Consider the following 24,093-nt stretch of genomic DNA (forward strand, 5'->3'; position numbering starts at 1 on the left):
GAAAGTGCAGTGAAGGTAGACAATAAGGTACAAGGTCATAACGAGGTAGAGTGTGAGGTCAAGTCCATCTTATCGTACTAGGGAACTGTTCAATAGCCTTACAACAGCGGGATAGAAGCTGTCCTTGAGTCTGGTGGTACGTGCTTTCAGGCTTCTGTATCTTCTGTGTACAGCAATTATAATTGCAGCATGTGAATGAATTTCTGGAGACCATATATGTATCTTGGAAATGAGCAGATAGATGCTGGAGATGAAGAGCTAATTGGACAGGATACAATTTTTTTTTAGGAAAATGTAGATCAAAGCATGATTGTGAAGATTGATCTACACCTTAAAATCACGTTGAACTCTTCATTTAATGTTTCCTGCTTTTTTTCTCCAGTTGCACAAATATCTATTTGATCTGTAATATGTACATTTATATGTAGGCAACCTAGGTTGCGCACACTGTATTGTTCAATCAGACAGTGCTAGAATTAGTTATAAAATTCCACTGCAATATTTAACGTGGATATTTTTATGAGTTCTTATCCTAACAGTTATCAAATAGATCTTACTGAAATTCAGAGTTGTATCATTTTTAGCATTGATGACACTCAGTTCTTGTATATTAGAAAAATTATAAAACCTCTGTTGTGTTTGCATTTTGTGTTGAAAAATGAGAGTCTTTTGTCTTGGGTAAAGATGGAAACTTTTCTTATTCCTTGACTCTAAAACATTGTTTATTGAGCATAAAAGAGACTAAATGGTAGCACTGAATTAGTTTTTGATGTGATCAGTATTTAAAATGTTCATATTTCGAGTGCTGAGTACTAAAAGTCAAGATAATATAAATTAATAAAGCTGATCTAATGAAATTTTGTTAGTATATATTAGTTAATGGTTTTCAAATAATTCAACAAATATTTGAGTACTTCCTGAGGTGTGTTCTAAAGTGGATACAATCTCAATTTATCTCCACTCCTTTTGTCCACATCAATTCATGGAGTGGTTTAAGTAAGCTACATCCAATTTTAGAGAAATTAGTGATGGATAATGGGAATCTGGAAAATTCTGCCCCAAAAGGGTGATGGGAAAACATTCAGTGCTAATATTTCAGACTGAATGGAGCATCCAGAGACTATTGGAATTCAAGGTGTTATGGGAGAAAGTAAAGGGTAGAATTATCAAGATTGCTCCACCAAGGAGCTGGCAGAGACTGGAATGGCTGGATAGCTTCCTTAGCTGTATCTATCTATCTATGACTATTTAATTTGGCTGTGTCATCTGAATGGTGTCCCAGGATAGCTTGCCCCAATATAGGTAGTCTGTAAATACAGGGAAATGCAGTTGTGGAGGTTTTTATATAATACAGATTAGTCCAATAGCATCTAATGTGTTTACTTAGCCATGGGAAACATTTAAGTTTAAAGTAGATCTATATTCCAGTCATTGGAGCAGCACTACTTAACTCAATAACTGCAGTTAATGTACTTTAAATTTTTCTGTTGTTGTCTCATTTTTGCAGCATAAGGGAAAAGAACGTAATTCCTCAGTTTTACTGTTACAATTTGATATAAATCCCACTCAGTGTTATGACCTGACTTTAAGAATTGCTCTTGTTTCAGAAGCAAACTACCACAGATGCTAGAAATCTGTAGTAAAAACAGAAAATGGTGGAATACTCGGGAGGTACTCAGCCCTAGTTTCAGTGCCTCTAGGTCACAAGAGACTTGATTGTATATTATAGGCTAAGTTTTTAATGTCATGCTGAATGAAAATGTAATCTCTCAGATAAGAAGTTGAACTGAGTTTCTGCCTACATGTCATGAAAAATCCTCTGACACTCTGTGAAGATGAGTGGGTGATTTATTTTGGACATCTTTGCCCATGTCTTACCCATGACCAGCAATATTAAGCCGAAAGCTTGGTTAATATCACTTGCTGTTTGTGGGACCTTGCATGTTAGTTGCTATGTTGCAGCAACCACTTCAAACGCATTGCATTGATTGTGAAGTGCTTTTGATACTGTGTATAATGTGTAGTGGATAAAAAAAACACACAAGGAAACTATTTAACTGTGGATTTGTACTGTGTGGGGTTGAAGGTTGTTAAACAACCACTGTATATGAATAACCTTGTCCTATTAAATTATTTTGTTGAGATAGACTTAAATGACAATTTGTAATTTGTGTGGACGTAACTTTAGTACCAAAATATACCTGCAGCCCAGTAAAGGCTCTTGTGTTATTGTTTGGAGTTTCACTTAGTCCATGCTTGCTTAACAACTATGTAATCATTTACTGATTATTTGCATACTCTGAATAACGACTGCATTATCATTTACATGATTTTGAATTTTGCATGATCTTTCAGTAAGTAGAGCTAATTGTAATAAAAAGGTAACCACTGTCCAAGTTAAGCATATTACTTTTGCAAATTTAAATGATACCTTAAAATCTAGTGATATCCGATTCTTTAATTACAGAATCAAGTCTGTTATTAAGTACTTTTTGAGTATAATGTTAATATAGACAACAGTGAAGTATTTATTTGGGTATTCCAGGCATGCAAATAGTCCCACAGTTTAATTTCTAGTTTAAATTTGTGAAGTGCATTGCCTTTTAGGGGGTGGTTGTGAGAATAAGTATGTTAATTCCAGAACTGCTGCAAAATTTAATTAACTTCAACAGAAAAAAAATACTTCCTCATATAGAGTCATACAGCTATACAGTACAGAAAACAGGCCCTTCAGCCCAACTTGTCCATGCCGACCAAGTTGCCTAACTGAGCTAGTCCCTTTTGCCTGCGTTTGGCCCATATTCCTCTGAACCTTTCCTGTCGATGTACCTGTTTAAATGTTGTTAATGTACCTGCCTCTACCACCTCCTCTGGGAGCTCTTTCCATATACCCATCACTCTCTGTGCTCTGTGTGGGGGAAAAAGTTGCCCCTCAAGTCCCCTTTAAATCTTTCCCCTCTCATTTTAAACCTCCCCTATCCTCAGGAAAATTGCTTCAGACAATTTAGTTTGTATTCCACTTCTTCTGTTCAACAGACTAATTTCCATCCCCTATTTCCTGACCAATGATGGTTATCCTTTGCTAAGCAGTTTTCTTCTGTGAGGCAAATTAAGCATTGTAGAAGTAGTCCAATAATTAGACTTAGATTAGATTTAAATTAGATTAAATTAGATTTAAATTAGATTTAGGTAGAAACAGTAGTATTGCACCTCAGATTTCATAAAATAGATTATTTTGTTTACTAATAATCCATTTTGCATACAGCAAATTTCAGTTGGCATTTTTTTGTTAGCTTTGGTTATGGTACACTTTTATAAGAGGCACTGAACTTTTCTACCTGCCTTGCCTCTTCTGCTTCTCATGCAACCCTCCATTTATGCTAATAAGGCTTGGAGACCTTGAAGTTCTATTTCTCTCTGCATGATAGTACAGCTAGTTACAATTGAGCATAATACAAGACAATTCGACTCAACTGCTCTGCTGTCTTTTGCTTCTCTTTCTGCCGTTGTGCTCAGTGATGATCTTTCTCTGAGCAGGAGTACACTTCTGCACCACTCAGTGGAATTAGTGCTGAAACAAAAAAAATCAAATCCATTCCTGAATGTGGCTGTGAATGTGACTTGTGTCATACAGAATTGCCTAGGGGAAAAAAATCTTTCCAAAAGGGCAAGCAATTGTTAGATTGCAGTTATTTATTTCTGTACAATAAAACACCAATAATCTGCCATCCAATTGTTCAGAAATGCTGATAGTATGGCATCTGGCTCACTTAGTTTACAGTGTGAATGCATGGTCCAGATTGTGATTGGGGTGTGTGGCCAAAGCAGAGTCCAGATTATTGCCAGGATCTGGACTGTGGGCCTTGTGTATGGTCAGAGCTGTGGTTCGAGTTCAGAACTTCGGGGATGTGGGTGTGTTTTGCGCCTGGAGCAGGGGTTTGGAGTTCTTGAATGTTTCCTGTTCTCTTTAAATTCACCAGGTTCACTAGAAAATTTATTATTCCACTATGTTTATCAACAAAAAGTGAAATAATGCATGTAAATAACTCCAATCATACTATAAACTAATACGTTGCTCTTCATTCTGAAAACAGCACATGCCTTTTCCATTCTCTCAGTTGTCTCTGACTTTTTCAATTAATGTTTTCTGAGTGTTGTTGGAATCCTTTAGTTACTTTGTCATCTTGCTTTGTGATCCACGCTGTCTGTCCTATTCAAGCCCTGCCACATGCAGCTTGCCCCCAAATAAGCCAATTGATTATATTCAAGCTGGTGTTCAAATTTTTTTGTTCTTGATACTGTTTGCTTTACTCACAAAGTAAAGTCATGGCTGCCAGCTTGGTTGCACTGTTGGCTTTATTTTTAAAGCCCAATGACATCTTTCCCACTGCTTCAAGAAAACACCACTGTAACGCCATTTGTGAACGTGTAAAAAAAAATCCTGCCACTAACTGCATATTACTTTCAGACTTACAGTCCAGTATTAATGTAACTAGCCTCCCACCCAGCTTCTGTCCCTCATTACATTTACTATCTCCCCATACTCCTATAAAAACCTTGAAGCACAAGAAAAAAAAGTGTAATCACCACCAAACATCTGCACACACTTGCCACATTTTCCATGTTAAAATTGTGATACTTTCTTCATTGAGGCACTTTGGGACAACTCTGAAATGTGATTTATAAATGCTAAGCCTCCTTTTGTGTAATTTGTCAACTTTAACGCAAACATAGAAATAAAAATTGCTAAGTATGCAAGACAAAACTTGACATGTGGCTAAACAAGTGAAAACGTGTAGAAATAATTTGGACCTGAAGTACTGTCTGCTATTGCATAATATTTGAAATGAAAATCTTATTTTACTTGAGCACCACTGATTTATAGTTATTGCATAATGCAATTTGAAGAATGACGTAGTCTCCAACTCAGTGATTATTATCCTGGAAAATCTATTGGAACGTTTGGATGTCTCATTTGCAGAGATATTTCTACATCAGCATCTGGTATTTGAATGTTTTTTAGAAAACTTATTTGGAAATTCTTTTCATGGATGAATTTCTGTGGCTGTTAGCATATTTCCAGATTTCTGGTTTGATGTTTGTCACTTCATGCCCATTAAATATAGCTACATTGTATTAAATTCAAAACAAATTGTTTAAGTTTCAATACTAAAATTGTTGTTAATTTTTGTTTGCAGTTCAGTTCCATGTTGCTCACTTGTATGAAATTCAGGTAAGGCATCCTCTTATAATCTGTCCCTTTCATGCTTCTTTCAGTTCTCTTCTGGAAGAATTTGTGTGCATAATCATTGCAGTGAGGATATTTGTGTGCATGTGAGTGAGATTGATAAAGGAGGGTATGAAAGGTTGCAAAGGGGTGAAGAGGAGGATAATTTGTGAGGTTATCTAATTAGAGCAAATGAGTAAGGATGTGGGGAGGAGGATGTGGGAATGAAGTGCTTGAGGAATAGGGCATGGGTGAGGATGCTTGGGGAGTGAGACACATGAGGAAGAGCAAGTACTAGAAGATGCTTTGGGGATAGTTAGTGAGAGTGAGGAAGTGTGGGGGTGGGTGGAGCGAGTATGACCATGCAGTGAGCAGAGTGGTCATCAAAAGAAGTGATGTTCAGTGAAAGCAGGCATCACTGGGAGTAGTAAGTGAAATGTGTATAATGGGAAGGGCACAGTCATCATTGCACAGCATGAATAGAGAGCAGGCTAGGGGTAGAGAAAGCCAATTTGATCAAGGAGAGCAGGCTTGGGGGAGAGGAAAGTGGATTATAATTGCTATTGCACACGCCCACTGGTAAATTCAGTTAGCTCTCTATTTTAAATCATCTTACTTTTTCTGTTTCCATAGAAAATATCTTCAATCACTAATTCTTTGAATTCTCCTATCACACAAAGCACATGCTCCTCTCACAGAAATTTAGCTTTGTTTCATACACCAAATCATAAGTTTACCCATGTGGTTCTCATTAAAAGTGTTGTATGTGAATAAGGTTTTGGAAAATCTGCATTGGATCAGATGTAACATTAATTGACTCATTTATGCAGTTGGTAATATTTTATTTCAAACATATGCAAACTCTTTTTCAGATTGTTTAAATAGTCTAATCAGTAAATTATAATTCAGCACCCTCAAAGTCAATTATTTACTAATGGAATGATGTAGTAGTACATTAGGTACATATTTTGGTCATTATTGAGATCCAGTTCTTTTCAAGGCAACTGACACTTCATTCATTAATGGAGTAAAGGGTAAAATCTGTTGCAAGATATTTGCGGTTGCTTGAAATTTATTTAGTTTGATGTATTTGGCAAGGTATTTTTAAATATTAATTAAAAGAATAGTAACTCTTTTATGTTTACCAACTCTGACTATTTTAATAACAATCTGAAGTTTATACTAATTTATAATAAATAGCAGGTCTCTTAAAATTCTCACATTGACATTGACTTGTCCTTTTCAAAAGATGATTTAAAACATGACCACATGATGTTAAAACTTGTTTGAAGAATTTATATTTGTCACAGAAAATATTATTTTAAAAATATTTATTACTTAATGCATAATTTTCTGTTCACCTTTCAAATGTATGCCTAATTTTATTTTGTTAGTATTTTCACTTTGGAGCTATGTTTGTGTTTGTTGAAGTCATCATTGTTCAGAACAACTTTATGGCAGTTGAAAATCTTGGCCATTGCACTGTCTGAGTGGGTAAATGGTGCTGCATTAGGCAACAACATCTGGAAAAGAATGCACTTTTCCCTTGATAATGTGATCAGTGTGAAAGACCATGTTCAGAAAAGAAACAAAGTAATGATTAATTAAAACTAAATTGCCTGTTTTTTTTCCCCCACATTTAGTTCACTTCCTCCAAGAATGGCTAATTTTAATGATGCATTCTTTCTTATTTAAAATTCAAATAAACCTAAAAGGTTGGAAGTGTTATAGCTTAAATTGCTTTGCAAATGTTGAAAAAATATTATAAATGGGGTTGAAAATTTTGGATACTCATTTAAAAAAAACCATTACAAGCACTCTTGTCCCAATGCAAACACCATTTTTGAAAGAAACAGGATGAAATAGTCATGCAAAAATTAATCTTCAATGTACATGTGATGCATGTGGATTTTATATTGTTGGATATCAGCTTAGAACTGTAATTGAAATCAAAGAATAAAACACATGCTGATCCATTAGGATTTGAGTTGCAAATAAGAATTAACTGTGGTCAAGAAAGTTGAATACTTAGACAGTCTTTATAATTATGCTCTTAAACTTGATGCATGCTTGACAATCTTCTTGCCATAAGATTTTGACTTATTGCTAGTGTGGAGTTCCACAGTATGGTTTGCTCTTGAATACTTCACTAAAGTGATCATTTTATGTGTGTTCCTTGAATATGAAAGTTAAAAGGTGATTTGACCTTGTCTGTTTGATCTGATTCAATATGCAGATCCTTAATTAAGGGAAGACAGCTGATTGGCAGTCAAAAACAGGGAACTTTGTTTAGTTTGCATATCCCAACATAAAATAGAGCATCTTAATGCTAAATTCTTTGAAGTTAAATAACACAGACAATTTTGTTGATCTGTATGATCAGCTGTCTAAACAGTGAAGCAATGTTTATCTGACTGACTTCATTATATGCATTTCTATATTCAAAAGACTGTTCTTGACTACAATACATATTGTCCAGACAATAAATGAGTGCAGTAAATAGAGCTGCCTTGTATTTCCATGATCATATTACCTAATGAACCATTCTATTCTACTGATGATGGTGAACGATTTGTAGGGTATAGTACAAAGTGACAGTAACTTAAGATTTCAAAGTCATAGTTATATTTTTATACTTAAGTGGTGCTTTCCATCCCAAGGAATAGTGAGTATATGGGAGTTGTATGGCTGGAGGAGGTTTCAGAAATAGGGAGGATTGAGTCAAAGGTGAATTGAAATATGAGGATGAGAATTTAAAATTTGGATAGGACTGGCAACAATTGTGGAATATTAAGGACTATGGTGATGAGTGGTCATGACTTGGTACAGAACTTGATACAAGTGGTGGTATTTTGAGTGAGTTGAATATTGTGATGAAATGAGAATGGGAGGCCATCCAGGAGACCATTGGGATAATCAGTTCACAAGCTGGCTAAGGAGTAATGAGGTCAAATGGACTGAAGCAGGATTGGTGGTGGAACAGCATTAAAACCTTAAGGGGATGGTGACCAGTCAGTATATGGAATTGGAATGTCTCTTTGTAGTTCAGTAAATAGTCAAGATTATATACTATGTAAATTCATCCAGAGATCGTGGCCAGGAAGGAGTTGAAATAGATGGTAAAGATGTGAGAATTTGTAGCAGGCGCCAAAGAAATGGTATGAATCTTTGTAGAGAGTTCCCTTGTCTAATGGTATGGTGTGGGATTTACGTGGATCATTAGACTGTTAAGGAAGGGTACAGACAATAAAGAATGCCAGTGTACTGTTGGAATTTGTTCCAAAGGACTACTACAGAGCAGAAGTTAAGCTATTGCTGCCTATATATATAAAAAATAAAATCCCTCCTTAGAACATACCTGGCGTAGTGTGAGCATTTCTGACCATCATAAGGTTGGAAGGATACATCAGCTTTAGAGGGAGAGGAGCATAAATTTACTTGGACTCCAAAGGTTAAACAAAAGGAAAGATTTCACAGACTAAAGTAGTAGGTACAAATAAACTCTCCACTGTTTGGAGAGTCTAGGATTAGATAACAGAGCTTAATAATTCAAACCTGGTCTTATGCAATAACTTTAGCACAGCAACGATCATATAAGTAATAAATCTTCTATAACACATTTTCTAAAAGGTGCAAGTCAGGAGTGTGATGGAATACTCTTCATTTGACTGGCTGAGTGCAACTCCAATAAAATTTGATATGATTCAGGACAAAGGAGCCAGCTTGACGAGTATCCCATCCACCATGTTAAACATTCATTCCTTTCACTACCATGGCTACACTGGGTGCCATCTAAAAAATGCACAGTGGTTACTCATCTGGGCTATTCCAAAAGCGCCTTCCAAACCTGACTTCTACCACCAAGTGGGACAAGGGTATTAGTCACACAGGCACACCATCATCTGGAAGTTGCAATTTGTGTCACACATCACCCTGACCTGGGACTATAAACTGTCCCAAGGGTAGTTGAGAAGGGCAATAAATGTTGCCCATGCCTGTGATGAAAAGTGAATAAATTTTAAAAATAATGAAATCCAGAAACATTGTCTGTTCTTGGCTTTGCAAATCATAGTTTAACAGTGAAAACATTGTTAAAGAATGATGTACGATTCATGGAATAATGGGCAGTTGTGCAGTTCATTTGTCATGCCAAAAATCATCTCAGATGATCTCTAAATAAAATTGGCAAGCATCTTGAAGTGCTGCAAAATCATACATTCATAACTTGCAGTGAACAATGTCACAGGAGAATTACTTAACTATATAATAAGTACATTATGCAACCTATTTACTTGAAACCAACGTGGCACAAACATTAAATGTAGAATAGTATCCTACAGATCTTTGTTGTTTTAGAAAATTGCAACCACATTTAAACCAAAATTTAGTGCGATTCTTTGATACGCCCATTGACTTTTACTTGTCAAATAATTTGAAACATAGCTATAGATTGCATTGCAAATATTGTTTCAAGAATTAATTTCAACAAAATTTATGTTTTGGTGCAATTTTTGGGGAATCTTAAGTCGTGAGTAGCAATGAGACTGGATACCTATATAACTTTAAAAGGCTAAACATGTAGCTCTGAACATCAAGCTTGTTTCACCCATGAGAGAGATGAGACTGTGTGAGCAATTATATTTGCAAAAACACAGATCCATAGCATTGATAGTCCAGTATCACTGTTTTTGAATCAAAACTTGAACAGATCCTTCATTGCTCAGGTAGCTAAACAAATTTTCCTTAATGTATTTCATTTTGTTGTGCTCAAATGGTATCCTTTTCCTGTCTTGGGCAAAGTTCACTTCCTTGATATTTTCTCTCCCAACTTGAGTGCTCTGTGGTGTAGCAGTTATTGTGTCAAACAGCTCACAGGTTGTTCCTCACCATTCATAGCGCAGAAACAAGTATCTGAGATTGTGCGTGTCCTGAACAAAGAGGGGAAAAATCTGCTGAGACCGTGTAGAAAAAAGAAAGATATAATTAGTAATATTAACAATGCTAGTCTAGTTAAACAACAGAGCAATGTTTGGTAGAGATACCAAATATTTAACTGTTTTGTTGAATCTTACACAGGCCATTTGTATTGACAGAATCAAAGGACTCCTTGATGTCTATATGCAATTTTCATAAAGTATTTGAATTTGAAATGAATCTAGGACAATATCAAAAGAGCAAATAATGACATCCAGTGAAGATTCCCTATCTGTCAATTGAAGTTGCTTGGAGTCAGACAAATGAAAAGACTTTTTCAGGAATGGAAAGCTGGTGGTATATGGGTAGTTTCCTGTGCCAAGCAAGATGATAATCCCCATCTTCCACTCTGCTAATGCCTCTCGAGAGGTTACTGAATTTGTGCCATGGGTGAGGTCACCATTGTTGCTCATACATGCTTCCCCGGAACATAGAGAGCAGCGTTATCTTCCAGCCATCTCAGTTGCAGAGTACTGCACGTAGTTAGGCAAAGGAATGATCTGGGAGAAAGAAGTGAAGAGGAGAGGTATGTAAAATTAGTCAGACAATCACAAAGTTTTAAAAGCACGTGTTCTGTTTGGTGGTAATTGTTTCTTAAGAAGTATTTGGCTGTTGTATTGATGCTTTCCTAACAGCGTATGTTGCTAAACTGTTTTGTTTATTATGAGATATTCATAACTTAAAGATGAATGTTCAACTGTTTATGTGAAATGGTTAGATGTGCACATTAGAGGAAAAAATTATAATTAATTTTGAAAGCACTGCAAGAGTTGATCTCATTCTTATTTAAGATAGATCTAATTATTGTCACGTTCTCATTCTTTTTTTGTCCATGCACAGCTGTCAGCCTTGACCCTAAATTTTTACCTAACTGCATCTCAGTACATTGAGATAATACATCAATACAATATATATAAATTATTCATGACAGTCACTTTTTTTTAAACAAACTTAACAATTTCCATGTAATTTGATGTGTGCAACCTTGCAGACTTGTTTTTGTTTTGTTAAGTAATTATATTTATGTCGAATGTTAAAATTATTACTGCAAACAATGTATTTTGATTTCATCCTCATTCATTCTTCCCTTATAAGAAAATGACTTCTGTCTGGCACTGCCCAATGAAAGACAGTTGGGATCCTAAATTATGTCTCATTACAGGAAAAAGCTGCAGCCCATGTTCCATCTCTCTGTTATAAAGCTCAGTGGCTGGCACTGGTGCTGTTAAGTTGCAGGGGTTTTGCTAATTTTGACCACTTTCTGAATGTATTCTTTTGTTTGGCTCTGTCTGAAAACATTTGAAAATGTTCAATAACTTTTTAAATCTCATTTTGCTGGAGCCAGAGCAGTAGTTAACTTTTTTCTTTTAATCAATCTATTAGCCATTGGCTTATTTTCCATTTAGAGCTAGATGAGGAATACACTGATGGGCTCTAAGTATGTTGTGAAATCCTTTTTTGTTGGCAAAAGTCCCCTCCCCCTTGTTCCATGTTTTCTGTGGAACCCAGCTTTCCGGTCTGTGCAATTGATGTTGTCATTGCTGTCACAAAGAGACTAAGGAAGTGTTCAAAAAGCATCTTTCATTCTTGTATGTGCATAGTTCCAGCCCCAAGAACAAAAGTTGTAATCGTTTGTTGCCAAGAGCTATAGGGTTGTTTCAACTTGCTTTAGACAGTTTTTCTTTCTTCCCATCCCTCACAACTGCAGAGAAAGTATCGTGCTGCAAAGGAAGCCTATGAACAACTTTTGCAAACAGAGAATCTTTCTGCACAAGTGAAAGCAAATATTTTACAGCAGCTGGGTAAGTGTCCTTTTAACTTCAAGTCTCTTTGTAATTGGGAATTGACAGATTTCTGTTGCATCCAAAATATGATGTGTTGAAAGTATCACAAAGCGTTGTATGTGGACAACAATGTTCTTTTTACAATCAGAAGTGCAATAGCACAGAAGGAGCTTATTTAGTTTAATCCAGTTGCGTAATAAAAGATCTTTCTGGAATCTGCAGTACAATTTGAACTTTAAGGATATTACCAATATTTGAGATTTTACATGTCATGCCAGTTGTGGGATCTATTACATTCATAAGCCTGCTTTTCATGGAATTTAAAAAAGTATCTATTTAAGGACTTGAAGTTGTGAACTGTGAAGTTATGTCAGCCAAACTAAATGTAATGTTGAGTGCTTCGTATCTATATATATGGAAGATCCAAGACAACAAAGCCATTTTGTACCCCTTCCCCGGGCCTCTATATGACCATATCTGTCCTGTTCCGCAACCTTAAATTACAATTTAAGTGATTTACAGCCATATCCAGCTCAGTTACACCTCCCGGTTAGATATAGCTAGGAGGAATCAAAATCTGTTTTCTTTTCAGACAGTTAAACTTGCATTCAATTTGAATATTATTTTAGATAAAAATATAAATCTGAATAAATGTTAGACACCATACTTTGAAAAGAATGTGTGTATATGCACTGGAAGTCCTTTCCTTTGAAAGAAATCTTCACATAACTCTGATTTTGAAAAAATTGTTCTCTTAAAATGCATATTGCTGATTTATACATTGGAGAACCTCATTTAGCAAAATTGTAACTAAATTTTGAAATTCATTGTTCATTTCAAGAATACTCACATTTTCTAGCTTTACGTTAGCATTTAATATTGCCAATATGCTGAAAACTATCTATGTAACCAACCATTTAATGGTAGCATGGATGTTATTTTTAAACTAGGTGTTTCAGTTATGGAAGAGAAGGTGCAAGCGTACATTAATTAAAATGACTGTTCTACACAACTTGTCGCATGTTGTGAGCATTAAGAACATGGTGTTTTTCATGATGGGCTAATGCCAACATTTGTTTCAGGGCAGTTTTCTGGGAACATTTGATTTAATTTTAAAATATGTAGTTCAACTATGGCTGATATTTATAATGTTTTTTGTGCCCTTGTTATAATTCAGGAAACATGAGAAATGTTTTGAGAAAAATAAACAATCTGCATTTTGCTTCATTGATTTTGGTCATGAATTTTGTTAAGTTCTTAGCTTTATTTACTTCAACGTCAGGCAAATGATTTTCATTTATAATGTAACTACTGCCTTGGTGCATGTTTTAATTCTCTTCACACTGGAAGTTAATTATAATGAATCTTTATTTTAAATGTATCACATACTTGCGTCTTTGGCCACAAGTTGTGGTTTGATTACGGTTTCCATTAGCTGGGAACTAATCACACCAGTGTGGTGTCCTGTCATAAATCTATTCACATTGCTTCTGGAGCTGGTCTGCTGACCATCCCTACCATGTTGCTATGGCAATTCCATTGTTGACCTGTTACTACAGGTGCTAAAATCCTAGCTTCTCATTGAAGTTGCATCTTCCAAAGGAACTTGGGAAACATTTAATGTCTAGTTGCTGCCTCTGTTCCCTACCCCCTGTGTTTTAATGTCTGTATCACAAGATGGGTTGTTTGTTAAACCAATCCCATTACACGGTATAGCAAAAAAAAACTCCCATACTGATATTCTTTCATGAATGTAATTCAGTAATACTTGTATAAAAACTAAATAGTTTTGTTTTTTATAGACTCTTTGCTGTCTAAATTCTCTAGTAATAATTTATTTCTTAAAAAACTATGTTTTGAACCTTGCAGTAAAGTTCAGTCTTTTCCTGCTCTTTGCTTTCTATACACTCCAAGAATTATAGAGATTTGAAAGTTTAGATGGATGGATTTCATCATTGTCTGCCCAGAATCTAGGTGCACCACAGTGCTCATAATGATTAACAACAATATCTGAAACAATTATAGTATTCATAAAAGATTTTAGCTATTGCTTTATTTGTGAAATTTGCATCACAGTTTATACTGATTTAACAATTTTAAGGCTTTGATTCTAACAACATTGATTAGGGTAAATACATAACTTTGTATTACCCCATAGTAGTCCTCTAATTTGATTTCAAAGAAAAAGGAAATGGTATGCTACATGCCAAAATACATTTGAGCTATTTGTTTTTTTTCTTCTTCCATTCCCTTTCCTAGGGATAAAATTACCATTCAGAATGTTTCTTTTTACAGTATTCTTGGGTTACAGCTACCCACATGAATCTTGTTTCTGGAATTGGGCATCATAGAGTTGTACAGCATGGAAAAGGGCCCTTTTGCTCGTACTTGTTCATACTGACCAACGTGTGTATTCAAGCAAATCGCGTTTTCCAGCACTTTGCCCATATCGCTCAAGTCTTGTCATCCATGCACCTGTCCACATACTACTAAAGTGTATCTAATGTACCTGCTTCAACCACTTCCTCTGGCAGCTGATTCCATATATCTACCACCCACTATGTAAAACAAAAGTTGTTCCTCAGGTTCTTAATAAACCTTTCACCTCTAACAAAACTATGTCCTCTAGTTTTCGATACCCCAACCCTGGAAAAAAGACTGCTCGCCCTATTCCCCTGATGATTTTATATGCCTCTATGAGATCACCCCTCAGTTTCCAAAGCTCCAAGAACCAGCCTGTCTAATCTCTCCCTATAACTCAGTCCCTTGGGACCTGGCAACATCCTTGTAAATTTTTTTTGCACTCTTTCCAGTTTAATCACATCCTTCCTATAACAAGGTGATCAAAACTGAACACAGTACTCCCAAGTGTGGCTTCACCAATGTCTTGTACAATTACAACATAACCTCCCAACTTGTTTATTCAGTGCCCGAACTGATGAAGGCTGGCATGCCAGAAACCTTCACTACCCTATCTACCTGTGATTCCACTTTAAGGGAACTATGCACCTATACTCCAAGGTCCCTCTGTTCTACAACAGTACCCAGGGCCCTTCCGTTCAATGTAAAGGCCCTACCTTGATTTGACCTTCCAAACTGTAATGCTTTGCACTTATCTGAATTAAATTCCATTTGCCACCCCTCAGCCCACCAACCTAGCTGATCAAGATCCCGCTGAAATTCTTGATACTTCTCTTCCCTGTCTACGACACCACCTATTTTAGAGCCATCTGAAAATTTACTAACTATTCCTAATATATTCTCATCCAAGTCATTAATACAGATGACACATAACAATGGGTCCAACACCGACCCCTGGGGTACACCATGAGTCACAGAGGTCCAGTCTGAGAAACATCCTTCCACCATCACCCTCTGCTTCCTACCATACAGCCAATTTTGTATCCAAAATTTTCTAGCTCTCCTTGGATGCCATGCCAATCTAACCTTCCAAAGCAGCCTACCATGTGGAACCTTATCAAAAGCCTTACTGAAATCCATATATACTGCATCTGCCACGTTCTCCTTGTCAGCCTTTCTTGTCAAAAAAACTCAAATCAAATTCATAAGACAAGATCTCTCATGCATGAAGCCATGCTGGCTAGCCCTAATCAAACCCTGCCTTTCCAACGTAAGTATATCTTATCCCTCAGAATACTTTCCAGCATCTTACCTACCAAAAATGTTATCCTAATGGGTTTATAATTACCAGGTCTATCCTTATTAAATAAGGGTACAATATTTGCTATCCTTCAGTCTTCTGGCACCTCGCCAGAGGATAGCGATGTTGCAAATATTTCAGTGAATATCCCACAATGTCTTCTCTAACATCCCATAGTGTTCTCGGATATACCTCATCAGGACCTGGAGATTTGTCTACCTTCGTGCATCTTAACACATGCAACATCTCTTCTTCTGTAATAGGGACTGCTCCATATCTCCATTAACTTTGCCAGGTTCCCAAGTCTTGACATTTTTCTCCATGGTAAGAAGAGAGGAGAAATAATCATTGAGAACTCCATCCATCTCCAGCGGCTCCACACATAGATCTCCATCTTGGTCTTTGAGGGGCCTTCTTTTTCCCCTTAATATACTTTACACAAAAAAAAACTCTTTGAATTCTCCTTAATTTTCTCTGCCAAAGCCATCTCATGCCCCTTTTGGCCCTCCTAATTTCCTTCTTGAGTATATTCTAGCATCCTCTATATATCTCCATTGTTTCACTTGATCCCAGCTGCCTATATCTGACACAAGCCTCCTTTTTCTTGACCAGAGTTACAATATCCCTTGACATCAAAGGCTCCCAACTCCCAGCAGCTTTGCCTTTTACTTCAACAGGAACATGTAGTTCTTGAAGTCTTGCTGTCTCACTTTTAAAAACCTTCCCCTTCCCAGAGGTCCCTTTGCCCGCAAACAGCCTACCCCAATTAACCTTTGAAGCTCCTGTCTAATATTGTCAAAATTGGCCTTGCCCCAATTCAGAATTAAATTAAATATGAAATTGGACCTCCAACGTTTTTGACCTTTATTTAAGAGTTAATATCCCCCAGTCTCATTTAAAGCCAAGTCTTGGAAAACTATCATTTTATGAAATGGTAGATAGTACCACAATTTTATTTTTGCAACATGTCTGGAGATTAAAAATAGTGAAGTGGTTTGATAAGCACATTAATACAAGTTAGCTAAGCTTTGGGATTAGTTTCTATGTAGAAAAAAGCAGGGAAGTTATACCAAATGTACAGAATTTGATTAGATCAGCCTCCCTCCCTCATCCAGTGCTGTGAATATTTGTGTATGTGGGCATTGAAGAATTTTTGTTTTGAAGAAAGGATTTACTTGAATGATGCCATAGCCAGATATAGCTATCCGGAAAGTTTGGACACACTCGGCATTTTCATCTTTAAAGTGGAGGACACAGGATGACAAGTAGAGGTCTTTAAGATTATGAGAGGGTTTGATATTGTAGCTGTGGAGAAGATCAGAAATAAAATTTGGATGCTCAGCACTCAAAGAGCTATTTGGGCAGCTGGCCAGAAGCTAGGTAAATGAGGTAGGTGTAAAGGTGGAATGAGTTGAGATGTTTTTGGGGTGAGTGGGTATCCATTCTGGAGGATAGGGTGATGGCAGCTTGAAAGCATAACTTCAGAAGCACAGCAGTTAAATACAGGTGAGCGAAAGACCAGAATTAGAGGATGGCTTCCTTCAACACTTGTTGCGCTGGAGGGAATTAATGAAATGGTGAGGGGTGCAGTCATATTGGAGTTAAAAATAAAGCTGAGAATTTTAAAATCAAAGCAGTGTTAATTGTGAGGTAAAAGGGAATGGTTCTTAACTCGGGAGTGGTACAGGTCAGCAAATGCAGGAGTAGGGACTGAACATGGTCTGAGGTAGAAAGCATACAGCAGACTTTTATGTAGTGTTAAGTTTAGGAAGGGTAGGCCAAATGAGGCTGGCCAGTAGTATAGTACACTAGTAAAGCCTAGCGTGTCACAGAAACCAGCCTCCCCACCATGGACTCTGTCTTTACCTCTCGCTGTCTTGGTGAAGGAGCCAACATAATCAAAGGCCCCACCCACCTGGGTCATTCTCTCTTCTCTCCTCTCCCATCAGGCAGAAGGTACAGGAGCCTGAGGGCATATACCACCATGGTCAAGGTCAGCTTCTACCCCACTGTGATAAGACCATTGAACGGTTCCCTTATACAATAAGATGGACTATGACCTCATGATTTACCTTGTTGCGACCTTGCACCTTATTGTCTACCTGCAATACACTTCCTTGTAGCTGTGACACTTTACTCAGTACTCTGTTATTGTTTTTACCTGTACTACCTCAATGCACTCTGTACTAACTCAATGTATCTGCACTGTGTAATGAATTGATCTGTATGAACGGTATGCAAGACAAGTTTTTCACTGTACCTCAGTACAAATGACAATAAACCAATACCAATACAGTAAAACTTGGATAATCTGTATCTGATTACTCAGAAATCCCGGTGGTTCAGCTTCTGGTTTGTGGGCTGTTGCTTCCTGTGCTCCCATTCAACGTACTGGGGCCCCCCATTTCCCATGCTCCCTTCCAACATGCTGGGGTGCACCGTTTTCCATGCTACCATCCAACATGCTGTGGCGCACCATTTCACACAATCCTTTTCAATGCACTGGGGCGCTTCATTTCCCATGCTCCCTTTTAAGGCACTCAGGTGCTCCATGTGCTGCACTCCCGTTAAGCTGATCTGAGTTCACTGGAAAATTTATCACACACCTTTTTTAAAAAAAACAAAAATGTGAATTAAAATTGTGTTGGGATATTAATAGTAGTAATAGTCAATAGTCCGGAAAATCTGTCAGTCTGGTACTATCAAAGTTTTGAGGATGCCAGATTATTGGAGGGAGGAGCCCTTTGGGAAATGTCACCATAATATTCTAGAATTTTCCACTGAGTTTGGAAGTGGTGATGTTCAAACTGAAATTATTGTCTTAAATCTAAACAAAGGAAAATGAGGGAATGAAGGGAGAGTTGGCTTTGATTAATTGGCAAAATACATCACAAGGTGTGATGATGGCTCCATATTCATCCAAGGCACGGAAACCCATCAGAAAAAGTGGTCCATCTATGGTTGATGGGAGATATTAGAGGTAGCAATAAATGTAATTATAAAGACCTATAAAGTTGCTGTACAAAGCAGTTGGTCTAAGGATAAGGGAGCATTTTAGAAATATGCAAAGGAGGACCAAGAAATTGATATAGGAAGACAGAATCAGGTTTATTGTCACTGACCTGTATGACATGAAATTTGTTGTTTTGCGGCAGCAATACAGTGCAAAGACATTAAAAATTACTATAAATTACAAATTAAATAATTCGTACAGAGAAAAGGAATAACAAGGTAGTGTTCATAGGTTCATGGACCATTCAGAAATCTGATGGCAGAGGGGAAGAAGCTGTACCCAAGTTGTTGAGTGTGGGTCTTCAGGCTCCTGTACCTCCTCCCTGAATGTAGTAACGAAAAGAGGGCATGTCCTGGATGGTGAGGGTCCTTAGTGATAGATGCTGCCTTCTTGAGGTACCGCCTCTTAAAGATGTCCTTGATGGTGGGGAGGGTTGTGCCTGTGATAGAGCTGGCTGAGTCTACAACCCTCTGCAGCCTCTTGCGGTCCTGTGCATTGGAGCCTCCTTACCAGCCTGTGATGCAACCAGTCAGAATGCTCTCCACTGAACATCTGTAGAAATTTGCAAGATGTTTTGGTGACATACCAAATCTCCTCAAACTTCGAACGAAGTAGAGCCGCTGGCATGCCTCCTTCGTGATTGCATCAATGTGTTGGGCCCAGGATAGATCCTCTGAGATGTTGATGTTCAGGAACTTGAAGCTGCTCACCCTTTCCATGGCTGACCTCTCAATGAGGATTGGTGTGTGTTCTCCCGATTCCTCTTCCTTGAAGTCCGCAATCAAATCCTTGGTCTTGCTGACATTGAGTGCGAGATCATAGAATGTAGAAGTAAACTGACAAGAAGCATAAACATAGCCTGCAAGTGTTCCTATATGAATGTAAGAAGGAAAAGCATGGGAAAATGTGGGAACACAGCAGAATAAGGAAATGGGAAATGACTTAAATTACTACTTTGTTTTTACTGACGAAAATACAAAAACCATGTTAGAAATATCATGGAGCCAAGAGTCTGACAGAAAAGAGGAACAGGAGGAAATAAGTATTACCAAAAAAAAATCTAGAGAAGTTGGTGATTCTAAAACCCAATGGATCCCACGGACCTGATGATGAATATCTGAGTTTTGAAAGAGGTGGCTGTGAGGTTGCCCCTGGAGTATTTGTTCAGTTTTGGTCTTGTTACCCGAAGAGCGATATTCTTGCAATAGAATATACACATGACTGGCTTGAGGGGTTGGTGATTGTGCCCTGTGAGGAGAGATTGAGTAAACCTGGATTGTATTCTCTGGAGTTTAGAAGAATAAGAGAAGAAAATTTAGTAAATTTCGGTATTATTGTCAAACGTACTGAGGTCCATTTGAAAAACTGTTTTGCATGCCATCCATACAGATCATTTCATTACAACAGAGCATTGAGGTGGTACAAGGGAAAACAATAGTAATGCGGAATAAAGTGTTACAATTGCAGAGAAAGTGCAGTGCAGGCAGACAGTTAGGTGCAAGGTCATAATGAGGTAGATTGTGAGTCCATCTTATCATATTAGGGAACTGTTCAGTGGTCTTATAACAGTGATGTGGAAGCTGTCCTTGAGCCTGGTGGTACATGCTTTCAGGCTTTTGTATCTTCTGCCCAATGGGGGAGGGGAGAAGAGAGAATGTCTCAGGTGGGTGGGATCTTTGATTATGCTGGCTGCTTTACTGAATACTTAATGAAACTGATTAAATCTTAGAGCTAATAGGCTAAAGGTGGGGAGGATTTCTGAGGATGCTAGTACCAGGGACCGCGGTCTCAGAATAAGGGCTAGGCCATTTTGGACTTGGATGAGAAGAAGTTTCTTCACTTAGGCTGGTGGAGGTCATTGAGTTTGATTAAAATAGAGATTGATGATTTCTGAATATGAAGAAAACCAATGGCCATGGGGGACAGTGTAAGAAAGGGCATTGAGGTAGTGCACTGCAATTTGTGCTTCCAATGTGGCCTCCTCTATTCATCGACGAGATCAAGCACGAAATATGCTACCAATTCACAGAGTACATCCAGCACCTGTGCTCTGTCCACCATGGCCATTCTGAGCTCCCAGTTGCATGCCACTTCTATTCCCCTTTTCCCTTCCCATTCTGACAGCGACCTGTCCATCCTTGGTCTTCTCCACTGCCAGGGTGAGGCCTTATGCAGAGTGGAGGAACAGCACCTTGTATTCCGCCTGAGTAGTCTGCAACCCAATGGTAAGAACATTTGAATTTTCCAATTTCAGGTAACCCTCACCTCCGATCCTCCTCTGGTTCCCCTATTTTTGTCCCCCTTACCACAACCCCCCCCCCCCCCCCAGCCCCTATAATCCATTTCCATCCCTCTCAATTCCATCCACATATTCCCCCCTGTTCCCTTCTCCTCCCCCAACCCCCCAATCTGGTCCTGGTTCCATCTGCTTTTCACCTCTCCCCTAATGGTTCCCATTATCATCTTCCTTACTTATCAGATTCCAGCACTGGTAACCTTTGTTCTCCCACTTATCACCCTCCAGCAGCTGACTCCACCTTCACCCTCCCCACCCCTCTCCTGGCTCCATCTTCCCTCTTTTTTTTGTTGTTTGCCACCTTCTATCATGTCTCCCAACTCCACCCCTCCTTCTCTCCTACCTCGTTCAATCTGCCTATCCTTCAAACTGCCCCCCCCCCCCCCCCCCCCCTTCGGTCCACGACTCACCTCTGATGCCTGTCCGACCACTTCCCCTTTTGTCTTTGTACTGGCTACCTCCCCTCTCCACTCTCAGTCCTAATGCAGGGTTTTGACCCAAAAAGTTGACAATTCCTCCCCCCCGTGTACCCGCCACAGATGCTGCTCGATCCACTGAGTTCCTCCAGCAGATTGTTTGTTGCATTGAGGTAGAGCAACCTGATTTGATGAATGATGGAGCAACTCAAAGGGTCAAATGCCCTACTACTCCTCCTACAACTAATATTCTTTTGAGGTCTTTCAAAAAATGATGAAATGAGAGAAGATTAGAAGAGGAATTCGGAGTTCGAGTTCCTTGGCAGCAGAAGACATGGCCTTCAATGGTAGAGCAATTAAAATAGTGGGTGTTTAAGAGGAAGAGCTTAGATCTCAGGGCTAGAAGAGATTGCAGAGCAAGAGATGGAGGTAAGGCCATGGAGGGAAATGTAAACAAGGAAGAGAATTTTAAGATTGAGGTTAAATTTGATCAGAAGCCAGTAAAAATGGCCGAACACAAGGTTTTGTGTATTGGTATACAGGCAGCAGAGTTTTGAATCCATTTAAGAATGGGAGGCCGACCATAAAAACAGGGGAGCAATTAAGTCTCATGGAAACAACAAATAGTGGATGAGTTTACAAGACTGGATCAAGTTCTAGAATTGGCAAAGCATTTGTGTGGCTTCTAGTTTTGTTGGTGAATACTGCACCAGGTTAAAGAATGATGAAGACTTAAATTTAATCAAGAACAAGTATGATCTGCCTGAGCCTTGCAGAATCCTAAGAACTGCTTTCTGATTAGTTGGTTAACTGTATCAGTTACAAATTTATATGCTACAGATGCATAAATACTTTCTTGGTTCAGTGGCATGAATTAATTTCATGAGCAACCTGAAGATGTTATATGGGAGCTGGCTGACTGCTGCCCGGTATGTCTGAATGATGGAATAAGCTGGGGTTGTAGCAAATGATTAACGCCCCATCTCTCATGATGTGAAAACCAAGTATGCTATCTTTCTTTATTGCTCAAGGTTAAACATACATAGAACATAGAACAGCACAGCACAGAACAGGCCCTTCGGCCCACATTTAACTTGAACACTGTGAGCTACCTGTTCACGTGAATTGCTAAAGTTGTCTTTATTTCGATAAAGTGAATGTATAGATCAATAGATATGATCATATAGACTTGCTTAGTTAAACATAATGTAAAAGAGAAAATATTTTACCTGTCCATTTTTTAAAAATGTGTTCATTGTTATGGCCTATGCTTTCTCATTAACAAATCAGACATCCTGTCCTCTTTTATTTCATAGAATGAAATTGAAGGCATTTCCAGGAGAAAGTCTTGGAAATATTTTGTTGAGACAATCTAACATTGTGTACTTATATCTTTAAATTTTGCATACTAACCACCTTTTTGGATATCTTAAAATTCATGTGAATGCATACTGCTTTTTAAAAACCCAGTGTTTAAAAATTAGTTTTCCAAATATTTGAAATAGAAAAATGAACTCCCTTCCCCCGTCCCTCCTCTCCCCCGACTCTGTCCCTCACCCCCCGCCCCTCCGTTTCCATCTCCCTCTCCCTCCCTCCCAACACTTTTTAATGTCCCCATCCATCTCTCTTTATGCAATCTCCTCCACCAATTTAATCCTCAGATCTTGGAGTTCTTCCTCTTGTCCATCCACTAATTGCTGTATCATTGGTAGCTATGTTCAATGTTTTCCTGAAAAGATACTCCTTAAAAATTGTCTCTTTGACCAAGCTTTTGGGCATCTAACTGAAGTACCCTGAATGGCTTAATATTGAATTTTGTTTGATATTTATGAGAAGGCAAAGCATTTGCTTTTTTGTACTTATGAAAGACTTTTTCAGTCTTTATTGATTAATATGAAAAAAAATTGGCTTTAAAAACAACTTAAATGAGCAAACAGATATTGGAAAGCCTTGTTTAATTGTTACATGACTGAGAACCAGTTTGAATTTCAGCCTGTGAATGTTTGTTAGGATATAGGATCACCTTTCATGCTTAATAGTTGAACAGATTTTTCCCCCACACCTGCTCTTGTTAGTTGGAAAAGTTGATGTGTTTTCTTTGGATTGATTTTATTTTTAACTGTATCCAAGAATTAGTACTGTGGTGCAGCTGCTTCACAGCTCCAGTAACTTGGGATTGATCCTGACCTTAGTTCCTGCCTGTGTATCACATTCTCCCCATGATCACATGGGTTTTCTCTCACACCCCAAGATGTGTTGGTTAGGCTAATTGGCTGCTAGAAATTATCCCTTCCTGTAGGTAAGTGGCAAAAAGAGTCAAAGGGGAGTTGATTGGTAGGTGAGAGAAAGTAGGTTGCATCTTGACAGGGAAATGAGAAGAGGAATTGGACTAATTGGATTGGTCTGTTGTGAGGCAGCAGGGACCTGACAAGCTGGAAAGCCTCCTGTGTCGTGATGAGTAGGTGAAGGGCAGTAATAACAAATGTAATTGTCCTGTTAAACGTCTAAACTTAACCCAATGCACTTTACTAGAAGCATAGTCAGATACAGAAAGGTGTAAGGTAGGGGAACTAAAATAATTCTTAAAGAATTATATTCTAAATGGTCCATTGGAGGGGAGAAAATAGAGATTTAGGGGTAGCTTTCCAAGAAAGATGAAGATAATGTTGCCATTGTTGGGGTGATAAGGCATTGTGCTACATGTATACATTTATCAGAGTTT

General features: G+C 38.0%; 1 protein-coding gene across 1 annotated transcript in view; it reads left to right on the forward strand.

Annotated features, from left to right (window-relative positions):
- The window catches only part of kdm6a (lysine (K)-specific demethylase 6A), a 167,135-nt gene that overhangs the window by 84,764 nt on the left and 58,278 nt on the right, over positions 1-24,093 (forward strand). Inside the window, 2 exon segments of the mRNA XM_052013319.1 lie at positions 5,199-5,233; positions 11,910-12,003. Coding sequence (XP_051869279.1) covers positions 5,199-5,233; positions 11,910-12,003 — 129 coding nt within the window.

The sequence above is a fragment of the Pristis pectinata genome, chromosome 4 (genome assembly GCF_009764475.1).
Source record: "Pristis pectinata isolate sPriPec2 chromosome 4, sPriPec2.1.pri, whole genome shotgun sequence".
Classification (NCBI taxonomy): domain Eukaryota; kingdom Metazoa; phylum Chordata; class Chondrichthyes; order Rhinopristiformes; family Pristidae; genus Pristis; species Pristis pectinata.